The sequence below is a fragment of the Dipodomys merriami genome, unplaced genomic scaffold, assembly GCF_024711535.1.
Source record: "Dipodomys merriami isolate MVZ:Mamm:240054 unplaced genomic scaffold, mDipMer1.0.p SCAF_45, whole genome shotgun sequence".
Classification (NCBI taxonomy): Eukaryota; Metazoa; Chordata; class Mammalia; order Rodentia; family Heteromyidae; genus Dipodomys; species Dipodomys merriami.
The window spans coordinates 7,677,436-7,689,455 of record NW_027206013.1 but is presented as its reverse complement, the minus strand read 5'-3'; the positions used below and the strand labels follow the sequence as shown (position 1 = coordinate 7,689,455).

The following is a 12,020-nucleotide window of genomic DNA, read 5'->3' as shown; positions in this document are numbered from 1 at the left end:
CACGCCCCCACCCCCTTGCCAGCTCCTATAGCCAACCAGCCAGGTGTTCTGTCTTATTTCAGCTCAGCCCTGGTCCTGTGTGACCCAGATTTTGCCCTACATCCTATGCCGTTCCCCTTCACCAAGAAGAGAAGAGTGTTTATTTCTGAGGCCACATGGCAGGCAGGGCTGTCTGACCAGGCAGAGAGGACCCCAGTCAGCAGAGACCTTACCCTCCCCTCCCCTCGTCTCACTGTTGCAGGTTCCTCGGGCCTTGTGGAGCCCGTGTGGCCGGGCAGCACCATGCGGCGGATGGCCCTTCGGCCTATGTCCTTCTCAGGTGGGTTCTGGGGGAGCTTCTTGGGGGATCCTGGGCCAAGGAAGACCAGGAAGATAACCAAATTTTAGGGTGTCTATTATTCTAAAGCCATCAAGTCCTGCCAGGATCTTAGTAGGATCCCACCATTACACGGAACCTTAGGTTGGAAAGCGTCCCAAAGGGGAGAGGAAGTTCTCCAGAGAGGGCTCTGACCTGGACAAGGTGCCCTGAAGGCCAGGGCTCCTGGATTCCTGCAGATACTAAGTCCAAGCCCCATCCCCCACACCTGTTTTCCCTTATAAGTGATGCGTTTTCTAGCCTTGTGCAGTGTGTGAGGCCTGAGCCAGGCATCACCAGCTCATTCAAACCTTGCAGCCACACCCCACACCTCCCTGAGAGACCTCTTTGACCCCATGTCCTGTCCTGCCTGGAGGGGGCAGCACTAGGCCAGGAAGACCAGCTTGTAAAGGCTCACAAATGGCCTAAGCTACTGGGAATGACTTTGGTGGTAGCCAGAGAAACTTGACAGTGAGCTGGCAAGAGGGTGGCACCTCCAAGGCCAGCCCCCGTCCAGTCTGTGGTGTGTTGGTCTCTAAAACCGCCAGGCCCACACCTCAGCCCCACATCATCCTGCTGAAACAATGGGATTTCTAGCAATGGCTTCTGGGAAAGGAAGTCCTTTTGGACACCGAGCTGCCAGAATTAGGGCCCCGTGTTTGCTCTGTCCTTCAGTGGTTCTATAGCCTGTCCCTCATGCTGAGCTTCCTTTTGGGCTGGGGTCTGCCTCCTCCCTGCACCCCTGTCCTGGGGGCTACGGACTCAGAGGGGGGGATCCCGGGGCCCCTGGCCCACAGCCAACAACCCCTCCTCTCTGCAGGTTGCCTCAACTGTAGCAAAGTATCCGAGCTGACAGAGCGGCTGAAGGCCCTGGAGGCCAAGGTGGGTAGGCAGCTCCCCCTGCCCTCCCACACCCCTTCCCACACCCCTGTACTTGTCTCTCTTCCCTAGACCACAGTGCAGATGTGAGTTCGTATCCTGGGCAGTAGAGGGATGGAGCTGTGAGTCCCGGGCAGGCAGGCTCCTGACTCTGCTTGTTTCCCGTCCAGCCATTCATACTGTCCTCCAGTGCCCTCCCAGGAAGTGGGCTTTTCCTCCAGGAAGTCTTGAAGCTCCCTCCTGTGGCTGGTCCCAACCAGATAAGCACAGTCTCCCTAGCTCACTGTAGACCCTTCCTTGCTCTGTCACCTCCTTCCTTAATCCCAACCCCCATGATACCATTGTCCAGTTTAGGAAGCAAAAAGTCTATTGTACATCTCATATATATATAGTTTTTCTTTTGTTAGTACTGGGAGTTGAACTCATGATCTTGCACTTGCTAGGCAGGTGTTCTACCACTTGAATCACGCTCTCAATCCTTTTCACTTTTACTTTGTTTAAGGGGGAATAGGGTTTTGTGTCTTTGTCCCAGCTAGCCTTGGACTGATATCCTTCTATCTCTACCTCTTGAGTAGCTGGAATTATAGATGCAAGCCACTCCACCTAGCCTTTAAACGAATTAAGTGGTGGCTCATGCTTGTGAGCTACTCAAGATGCTAAGATCTGAGGATTGAGGTTCAAAGCCAGCCCAGGCCGAAAAGTCTGTGAGACTCTTATCTCCAATTAATCACCAAAAGACAGAAGTGGAGCTGTGTTTTAAGTACTAGAGCACTAGCCTTGATCAAAAAAGCCCACAAACAGCACCCAGGCTCTGAGTTCAATCCCTAGGACCAACCCTTACACATACACACACCCCAAAATAAGAGAATCTTTTGGTGGTGGTGGTGGTGGTCGTGGTGGTATGTGATTTTAACTCTGGGCCTGCGTGCTGTCCCTGAGCTCTTCAACTCAAGGCTAGAATTCATTCTACCACTTGAGCCACTGTGTTACTTCCGGTTTTCTGGAGGTTAATTGAAGATAAGACTCTCACTGACTTTCCTTGCCTAGGCAGGCTTTGAATCGTGATCCTCAGATCTCAGCATCCTGAGTAGCTAGGATTACAGGTGTGAGCCACCTGTGTTTGGAGATAAGATTCTTATCTCCAATTAACCACCAGAAAACAAAGTGGCTATGGCTCAAAGTGGTAGCATGCTAGCCTTGAGCAAAAGAGCTCAGGGACATGGCCCAGGCCCTGAGTTTAAGTCCCTTGACCACCACCACCACCAACAACAACAACAAAGATTCTAAATGTAGAAACAAGAAAACTGTAAGAATGTGGGGAATTTGCCAAAAAAAACTAGCTGCAGCAGCCAGTTGTGAATGGGCCACTGCCCTGCTTTCCTTTTTGAGATGAAATCTTGCTCTGTTGCCCAGGCTAGTAACTCCTGGACTCAAGAAATCCTCCTTGGAAGTGATGCTATGGCTTAAGCGATAGAGTGCTTGCCTTGAGCTGAAGAGCTAAGGGACAGCACCCAAGCCCAGAGTTCAAGCCCCCCTCCCCTCCAAAAAAAATTTGTGGAGGCCAGGGGGCTGGGAAGGTGGCTCAGTGGTAGAGCGCTTGCCTTGCATACATAAGGCCCTGAGTTCGATTCCTCAGCACCACATAAGCAAAAAGAAAAAAGCCGGAAGTGGCACTGTGGCTCAAGTGGTAGAGCGCTAGCCTTGAGCTGAAGGGCTGAGGGCAGCGCCCAGACCCAGAGTTCAGGCCCCACAACCAGACCTCCCCCCCAAAAAAAAAGAAAAAGAAAAGAAAAGAAATCTTCCTGCCTCTGCCTCCCAAGTAGCAGGGCTGGCAGGTGTACACTCTCACCTTTGGTTTGGTGGTACCGGGGTTTGAACTCAGAGCCTTGTGCTTGCTCAGCTGGTACTGTAGTGCTTGAGCCACATCCCCAGCCTGGCTTTGTGCTGGTTAGTTGGAGATGGAATCTCACAGCCTTTCCTGCCTGCATTGCCTTTGAACTTCAGTCCTCTTCTTTTTCCTCCACAGGTGGCTGTGCTGTCAGTCACAGAGCAGGCGGTGTCCCCAAGCCCAGTTACCCCTGAGAACCCTGCTGCACTCTGGGGTTCCCCAGCTGCTCAGGGAAGCCCGGGAGATGAAGGCCTCCGGGGTGAGTGGGTGATCTGGGGGATGCATCCCCAAGTGGGAAGACACCGGCGCATGTCCTATCCCCCCAGGGAGCCGGGGATCTGCAGGGAACTAGGGAGTTCTGGGAGGCCAGCAGCAGCAGCCCCTACCCAGAGGGCAGCTGAGGGAGGGGAATGGGGGTAGCTCCCTCTCTCCCAGACCCAGCAAGGATCCTGACTCCTGCCTGATCCCCACCCCCAGGGCTGCTAGGAGCCAGAGAGAGTTTGAGGGCCCCACTGCTCCCTCGAGATGGTAGGTACTGGCTGAGGGGCTGGGGGCAGGGGGTCAAAGGTAAGTCCAAAGCCGTCAAGCTCATGTTCTGTACATCCCCTGCAGATCGAGCTGGAACTCGGGGGCTGCCTGGGCCCATTGGCCCCAAGGGAGACACTGGCAGCCAGGGCCCAATGGGAATGAGGGGCCCACCAGGTGAGTGCCCGCAATGCCATCTCCCAAACACTTGAGCCCTCTCCTCTCTGCTCAGCATCCTTCTAGGGGGTGCCCTTCAGACCTGTCCCCTCCTTGGGAACCTACATGCACTAAGCTTAGGGTGGGGTCAACCCAGATCCTGCTTTCCCGGAGCAGCTAGACCACTTGGAGAAACACCAGGGCCCCCCCCCCCCCACCCTGTGACCATCCTTCCAAGAAGAAACATTGAAACCTCAGAGGTTGAGAGAAGAAAGCATGGGCCAGGACGGATAGGATGAAGGACAGGAGGATGTGTGGGCCATGTTCACCCCTTCCTAGTCCAAAGATGAGGAACCTTCGCCTATGCCAGCTGCCCCGGCTGCCTTGTCCTGACCCCTCGAGGCCTCCCAGCTTCTCCCTTCCCTATGTCCCCCCCGCCCCTGTGATCTCCACCGCAGGTCCACAGGGCCCCCCTGGAAGCCCTGGCCAGGTGGGAGCTGCTGGCACCCCTGGAGAGATGGGACCTCCGGGCCCCCCAGGGCCTCCTGGTCCCCCAGGACCCCCAGCACCTATTGGACCACCCCACAGCCGGATCTCCCAGCATGGTGAGTTCCCCTGGGGTCCCAGCAGGGTAAAATGGGTGGATAAGGTTGGTGTAAATATCACCGTGGCATCAGGTACCATCTATCAGGGGCCTGCTGTGTGCGCCAGGCTTGCCTGTGGTAGGCCTCATGGCACCCAGCTGTCTGGCAGGTGCTGTCATTCTCTGTTCACAGAGGAGGGCGGCTGCAGCCAGGGAGGGGAGGTCGCATGCTCTGATCACACAGACGGGGACGAGGTAAGGGGGACTACTTCAGCGCCAGATGCTCAGAACCTGCTGGCATCGGGCCCTCCCCAGGCCTTGGAACCCTCAGAGTGCCAGGAAGCTTAAGGCCTGATGGCAGGAAGCCAGCGCAGAGCATCCAAGGCCACAGCCCTGGCCCCTGTACTTGGAGAGGCTCCAGCCCCACTCCCTGACCCTGATGTGCATCCCCAACCCCTCTCTCCAGCAGTCCCAGTGGCACCTTCATGGGCTGCCCGGGGTCAGAGTGTGAAAGGCCAGGTCCCTCTCTTCTGTGCTGTGACTGTGGTGCATGCTGGGACACGATGTGTTCATTCATTCTCCGTTCCACCAATCATTGAATCCCACGGATCCCTCTTCCTGCCCAAGCCCTGGTGACAGTACAGGCAGTCAAGGAAGTCATCCTTCTAGATGTCACCAGCTAGACTACAATGGGATTAGAAACCAAAGTCTTCTTGCTGTCTGGTCCCGCATGCTCCACACTCTTGGAGCAACAGGCTGTCCTGTAGGGCAGTCAAAGCTGACATAGCACAGGAGACAAGTAACTCCACTCACCACCTTTCCTCACCCAGGGGACCCATTACTGTCCAACACCTTCATAGAAACCAGCAGCCACTGGCCCCAGGGATCAACTGGGCCCCCAGGTCCCCCGGGGCCCCCAGGACCTATGGGTAAGTTGAGTCTAGGCCCGAGGGTAAGAGATGGAGTTGGTGGATGAGGGGAAAGTGCTGAAGGTGTCCTGTCTTATTCCAGGCCCCCCTGGACCTCCCGGCCCCACAGGGGTCCCTGGGAGTCCTGGACATATGGTAAGTGATTCTCCCAAGTGTTCTCACCCCTATGCGAATCCGTTCAGCCATCTGTCCATCCATCCCTGAATTCACTCATTCACCGAGTTCTCACTGAGCATTTGAAATGCAAAGTGCACTCCATAAATCTTCTCATTCAGTTCTTGTAAAGAGAAGCAAGCATTGTTCCTGCCCAAGGCCAAGAAAAGTGGAGGTTGTCAGGACTATGGCCAGCACATGGCTTGGAGTAGGGACTCTGTGACTCTGGGGTCCCCGTCACTTCACACTGAGCTGTGCGGGCTGCCCACTGTGTGCTAAGAATCTGTATATGGTGAGGCTCACACCAGGCTGGGGCTCCCTCTCTGATACCACTGCCCCAACCCCCCTGCCTACTCCACCACAAGACTGAGGCCCTGTCTTGTTCCTCAGGGACCTCCAGGCCCTACCGGACCCAAAGGTGTCCCTGGGCACCCTGGAGAGAAGGGCGAGAAAGTAAGTACCCAGGTGGCCTCAAGTGGGAGATTCTGGGGAGTCCTGGGGCCCCAGGTCAGAAGTTGCGACAGCTAATGGCGTTCTTCTACGCTGTACTATACAGGGACTGCGTGGGGAACCTGGCCCCCAAGGCTTTATGGGGCAGCAGGTAAGTAATGCTGTCCATCCTGCACCTACCCCTGCAAGGGGCTCCCCACCCCCACCCAGGAACCAGAGTCCCTGACCCTCTTGTCTGATCCAAGACAACTCTGTGTCTTTTTAGGAACAGATTCCTCCCTCTTTCAGTCTGGCTGCCCATGGCTCTATTCCATTTCTTTTTCTCAGACTTTCCCTCATGCCTTTGTCTCCTTGAAACCCTTTCCCTCTGAATGTATATTTGTCCATTTCTCCCTTTAATTCAGCCCATTTTTGCTTTATGTATTTTGAATCTTTGTTATTAGATATATTCACGTTTAAGGTTTTAGTATCACCTTAGTCTTTTTTATCATTTTAGTTTTTTTATGATTTTTTTGGGGGGGTCTGGTCGTGGGCCTGAACTCTGGGCCTGGGCACTGTCCCTCAGCTCTTCAGCTCAAGGCTAGCGCTCTACTGCTTGAGCCACAGCGCCACTTCCGGCTTTTTTTTTCTTTCTGCTTATGTGGTGCTGAGGAATCGAACCCAGGGCCTCATGCATGCAAAGCAAGCGCTGTACCACTGAGCCACCTTCCCAGCCCTTTTTATGATTTCTTTTTGGCAGTACTAGTGTTTGAATTTGGAGCCTTGCTAGGCAGGAACTGTACCATTTGAACCATTCTCAGAAGTGGCACTGTGGCTCAAGTGGTAGAGCGCTCGCCTTGAGCTGAAGAGCTCAGGGACAGAGCCCAAGCCCAGAGTTCAAGCCCCACAACTGACCAAAGGAAAAAAAAAGAACTACTTCTCCATTCCTGATGTTACTTTTATCTCTAATGTTTCCTTCTTAAATTATACTTTATTTGCTAGGAAAGTAGTCACAGCAGTATTCTAATGCTTGGTGTTTACACATACGATATCCTTTTGTTTTTAATTATCTTTTTTCCTTCAGCCTGGCTTTTTTTTTTTTTTGTGCATTCTTGTAAACTACATATAATTTGAGTCTTGCTTTTTTCCACTAGTGTGACCATCATTTGCACATAAGGATGTGCACAATTATTGATATGGTTCTATTTGTGTGTGTGTGTGTGTGTGTGTGTGTGTGTGTGTGTGTGCGTGTCCGCTGGTCCTGAGGCTTGAACTCATGGTCTGGGTGCATTTTTTGCTCAAGGATGACACTGCCAAATTAACCCACAGCTCTGATTCTGGCTTTTTTGGTAGTTAATTGGAAGTAAGGAGTCTCATGGCTGGCTTGGCTCCATGATCCTCAGATCTCAGCCACCTGAGTAGCTAGGATTATAGATGTGAACCACTGGCCCCCAGCTCATCTTTTTCTTTTGGAATCTTGATTTTAGGTTTTATCAGAGAAAGTCCATTGTTTTGGGTGAAAACTCTGTAGCCCTGGGCTATAGTTTTCATTCCTAAGGCAAGGCCTTTCAGACTTTTCAGTAGAGACCTGTAAGAGTTCCAAACTGTCTCCTGTCGGGTGGGGATGGCCATCTGGAATTAGAGGGAATATTTACCCAATTTGAATCCACCCCTCTTTGGGTGTGCTGCTTTCCAGGATTGTCCCTCAGTTTCCCCCTTCTGGAAGGTCTCATCTCCAACCTCTGACTCCTCTGACTAGTAACTGAAACTTTCTGCTTTGATGTGGGATTTTGCCAGGCAGCACCTTCTCAATGAAAACTACACACACGCCCGGGTAGAATATTCTCCAGTTCTGCCTGCTCTTCCCCTCTTTCTTTCCTTCCTTCTTTCTTTCTCCCCCCCCCCCCCCCACTCCTTTCTTTTTCTTTTCTTTTCTTTTTTTTTTTTTTTGGTTGGTCATGGGGCCTGAACTCTGGGCCTGGGCACTGTCCCTCAGCTCTTCAGCTCAAGGCTAGCGCTCTACCACTTGAGCCACAGCACCACTTCCGGCTTTTTCTGCTTATGTGGTGCTGAGGAATCGAACCCAGGGCCTCATGCGTGCAAGGCAAGCGCTCTACTGCTGAGTCACCTTCCCACCCCCCCCCCCACACACTTTCTTTTGCCTTCAACCATTTCTTGTTTTGTTTTGCTTTGCTTTTTTTGTTGTTGTTGTTGTTGTGGGGTTTGAACTCTGGGCCTGGTTGCTGTCCCTGAGCTCTTCAGCTCAAGGAGAGCACTCTACCACTTGAGCCACAGAGTCTCATGGACTTTCCTGCCTGGGTGGGGCTGGCTTTGATCCACAATCCTCACTTCTCAGCCTCTTTAATAGCTAGGATTACAGGCATGAGCCTCTGGCGCTGCCCAGCTGTTTTGCTATGCTTTTTTTTTTTTTATTGTGAAAATATTTGCTATGCTTTTTATGCAATGTTAGTACTGTACAAGCTTTTTTGCTATGTTTTTTATGCAATGTTAGTACTATACAAGCGCTTTCTCTCTCTCTCTCTCTCTCTCTCTCTCTCTCTGTCCCTCTCCTTCTCTCTCTCTCCCTCTCTCCCTCTCTCTCTACTTTGTTGCAGAGCTGGGAATGAAACCCAGGATCTCATGCATGATAGGCAAGTACTCTGACATTGAGCTATGGTCCCATAGCTCTAAGACTACTGTTGTTCTAAGACTTTCTTCTCTTTCTTCCCTCCTTATTCTCCATCCTTCTTCTTCTTCCCTCCCTCCTTTCTCTATTAAAAAAATTGTTATTGTAAAGGTGATGTACAGAGGGGTTACAGTTACATGTCAAGGAAAGACTACATTTCTTTTTGAACCGTGTCACCTCTTTCCTTCTTTTTTCTTTTCTTTTCTTTTTTTGTTTAAATCCATTGTGAGGCTTGACCTCAGGACCGCTGTCGCTGAGCTCTTTTGCTGAAGGCTAGCACTTTATCACTTTGAGCCACAGCACCACTTCCGGTTTTCTGGTGATTAATTGGAGGCTAGAGTCTCATGGGCTTTCCTGCCCAGGTTGGCTTTGAACCCTGATCCTCAGATCTCAACCTCCTGAGTTCCTAGGATTATAGTTGTGAGCCACCAGTGCCCAGCTCTTCCCTTATTTGCTCTCAGTTTTTCTCTCCTAGCTCCCTCACCCCACAAGTTGTATAGTTCATTTTCAACATAGTGTCTAGGGAGCATCACTGCTGAATTAGTTCACCCTTTGTCTCACCATTTCTGTGTTCTCCCTTACTCTCCCCAAAACATAAACTTACAAAGAAAGAGGTACAGGGGCTGGAAAGGTGGCTCAGTGGTAGAGAGCTTACCTTGCATGCATGAGGCCCTGGGTTCGATTCCTCAGCACCACATAAGCAGGAAAAAAAAAAAGCCGGAAGTGGCGCTGTGGCTCAAGTGACAGAGTGCTAGCCTTGAGCTGAAGAGCTGAGGGACAGTGCCCAGGCCCAGAGTTCAGGCCCCATGACCGGACCCCCCCCCCAAAAAATAAGAGGTACAGAAATAAAAAAAACAGCCACAAAGAAGGAAAAAAAAGAAGCAAAATAAATATAAAACCTCGTTTCCATTTCTTCGAGTTCTTTTTAATAAATCCTTCTTCTCTTCTCCTTTCCTTCATTTCTCCTCCTCTCCCTCCTCATTTCCCATTTTTTAAATTTAATCTGCTAAACTTCAAATGGTTGTATAAGTGCCAGGCACCAGAGGCTCATACCTGTGATCTTAGCTAGTCAGGAGGCTGAGATCTGAGCCAGGCTGGTCAAGAAAGTTCATGAGACTCTTAGCTCCTATTAACCACCAAAAAGCTGGAAGCAGCTGTGGCTTAAATGGTTGAATGCCAGTCTTGAGCAAAAAAGCTAAGGGACAGAGCCCAGGCCCTGAGTGCAAGCCCGAGTACTGAGACAAAACAACAACAACAACCACAAATGTTTTCCGCCAGTCCTCTGCTTGCACTCAGGGCCTGGGCGCTGTCCCTGATCTGCTTTTGCTCAAGGCTGGCACTCCACCACTTGAGCCACAGCACCACTTCCGGCCTTTTCTGTGTATATGGTACTGAGGAATTGAACCCAGGGCTTCATGTATGAAGCGCTCTACCACTAAGCCACATTCCCAACCCCCCCTCCCCCCGATTTTTTTTTTTCTATCAGTTATGGGGCTTGAGCTCTGGGCCTGGGCACTGTCCTTGAGCTCTTCAGCTCAAGGCTAGTAGTGCTCTAGCATTTGAGCCACAGCACCACTTCTGGTTTTCTGGTGGCTAATTGCAGATAAGAGTCTCTAGGGAGCTGGACACCAGTGGCTCACACCTGTCACGCCTGTAATCCTAGCTACTCAGGAGGAGACTGAGATCTGAGGATCACAGTTCAAAGCCAGCTAGTGCAGGAACATTTGTGAGACTCTTATCTCCAATTATCCACCAGAAAATAGGAAGTGGAGCTGTGGCTCAAGTGGTAGAGTGGTAGCCTTGAGCAGGAGAGCTCAGGGACTGCTCCCAAGCCCGGAGTTCAAGCCCCACAACTGATTTAAAAAAAAAAAAAAAAAAAAAGCCAGGTGCCGGCTTATGCCTATAATCCTAGATATTCAGGAGGCTGAGATCTGAGGGTTATGGTTCAAAGCCAGCCTGGGCAGGAAAGTCCAGGAGGGTCTTATCTCCAAATAACCACCAGAAAACCGGAAGTGGCACTGTGGCTCACGTGGTAGAGCGCGCCCCTTGAGCTGAAGAGCTGAGGGACAGCACCCAGGACCAAAGTTCAAGCCCCACAACCAAAAAAAAAGTCTTTCAGAGACTTTTCTACCTGGGCTGGCTTGGAACTGATCCTCAGATCAGTTCTTGAATAGCTAGGGTTACAGGTGTGAGCCACCAGTGCCAGCCATAGGGGAAAAAAAAAATTTAAAGGCTGTACAAGGAGCTGCTTCTTAATTTATCATTCTCACCTGTTCTTCTATTCTCCCCTCCCCCGTGTGTGTATGTGGGTGTGTGGGTGTGTGTGTTGTGTATGCTTACTTCTGTCTCTGGCTCTTCCTTGCAGGGAGATCCTGGCCCCAAGGGAGAGCCTGGTGAGAAGAGCCACTGGGTAAGCTCTGACCCAGCCCTGACTCCCCCTGCCTGCTCCCACTAAAAGTGCCCAGGAGAGAATTCCTCACCTCCTAGGAGTGGGGGTGCCCCTCCACATCCCTAGCCTGGTCCCCCCACCCCCTCACAGCCCCACCCCATCCTGTCGCTCCATGGTGGGGGGCAAAGCCAGCACTGTTAGCAAACAGACCCCAAGCTCTGGGTCTCTTCCCTTGTTCTGTCCCCGCCTTCCCTTGGGGCCTCCCCAGGCCAGGGGGAGGGGTGGGTGACCCAAACAAGACTGCATTTCCCACTCCCTCCTGTGTTCATAGACCCCTCCAGGAACAGGTAGCTCTTTTCTGCTCCCCTAATCGGGGGCGAAAGAAAGCGCAGAAAGACAGTATCACCATAAGGCGGCAAGAGGAGGCCCTAGGAAAGCCATGAGAGGGAGGGGAGGCCTAGAAAGGGTGCTGTGCATAGGGCCCTATGGTGAGAAGGACAGGGGAACCGAGACACCACCATATATGTAGGACATTCAGAAAGCTAAGTAGATTTAACATGGCTAATAAGTCAGGAGGGCCTGGGTTCCACACATGTGGAGGAGATCCCCAAGGAATGACAAGGGAAGCCTAGAAACTGTCATGTGCATGAGAACATGGAAAATGGACTCACTAGATACAAAGGAAGCCATGAGGGATAGAGAGAGGGGCCTAGAAACTGTCATAGGCACTGCACACAGAGGATATGGGAAGACCTAGCAGCCACATCCACAGAAATCCCATGATTCATATGGAATTGTGGAGAGCTTTACAATCATTGGAGATAATTACAGTGAGCAGAATGTTCCGCATGGGAAATGGTCAAAGGAGAAACAACAAAGGGGGCAGGTAGCACACGGGCACACGGTCCACTTTCACTTCCCTCCACCTCTCCTCCTCACACGTGCAGTCTGGTTGGGACACCCTACTGCCTGGAAGCCACTAGTCAGTGAGGATGTGGACATCCCAGTACCTACCCTGTCCTCTTGGCTTTTGATTGTGGGGTCAGTG

The 12,020-nt window shown here is 51.8% G+C and overlaps 1 protein-coding gene across 7 annotated transcripts in view; it reads left to right on the top strand.

Annotated features, from left to right (window-relative positions):
- The window catches only part of Emid1 (EMI domain containing 1), a 39,640-nt gene that overhangs the window by 18,671 nt on the left and 8,949 nt on the right, over nt 1-12,020 (top strand). For 3 of the 7 annotated variants that reach the window (XR_011366459.1, XM_069994593.1, XM_069994594.1), the window contains exons 4-14: nt 242-319; nt 1,176-1,237; nt 3,261-3,381; nt 3,600-3,650; nt 3,735-3,824; nt 4,262-4,408; nt 5,217-5,315; nt 5,398-5,450; nt 5,859-5,921; nt 6,025-6,069; nt 10,949-10,993. Coding sequence is in view for 6 of the 7 variants with exons in the window: in XM_069994593.1 (XP_069850694.1) it covers nt 242-319; nt 1,176-1,237; nt 3,261-3,381; nt 3,600-3,650; nt 3,735-3,824; nt 4,262-4,408; nt 5,217-5,315; nt 5,398-5,450; nt 5,859-5,921; nt 6,025-6,069; nt 10,949-10,993 (854 nt within the window). In the remaining variant the exon portion in view is untranslated. The remainder of the gene's footprint in view (nt 1-241; nt 320-1,175; nt 1,238-3,260; nt 3,382-3,599; nt 3,651-3,734; nt 3,825-4,261; nt 4,409-5,216; nt 5,316-5,397; nt 5,451-5,858; nt 5,922-6,024; nt 6,070-10,948; nt 10,994-12,020) is intronic. The other 4 variants (XM_069994596.1, XM_069994598.1, XM_069994595.1 and 1 more) reach the window with 2 other exon arrangements.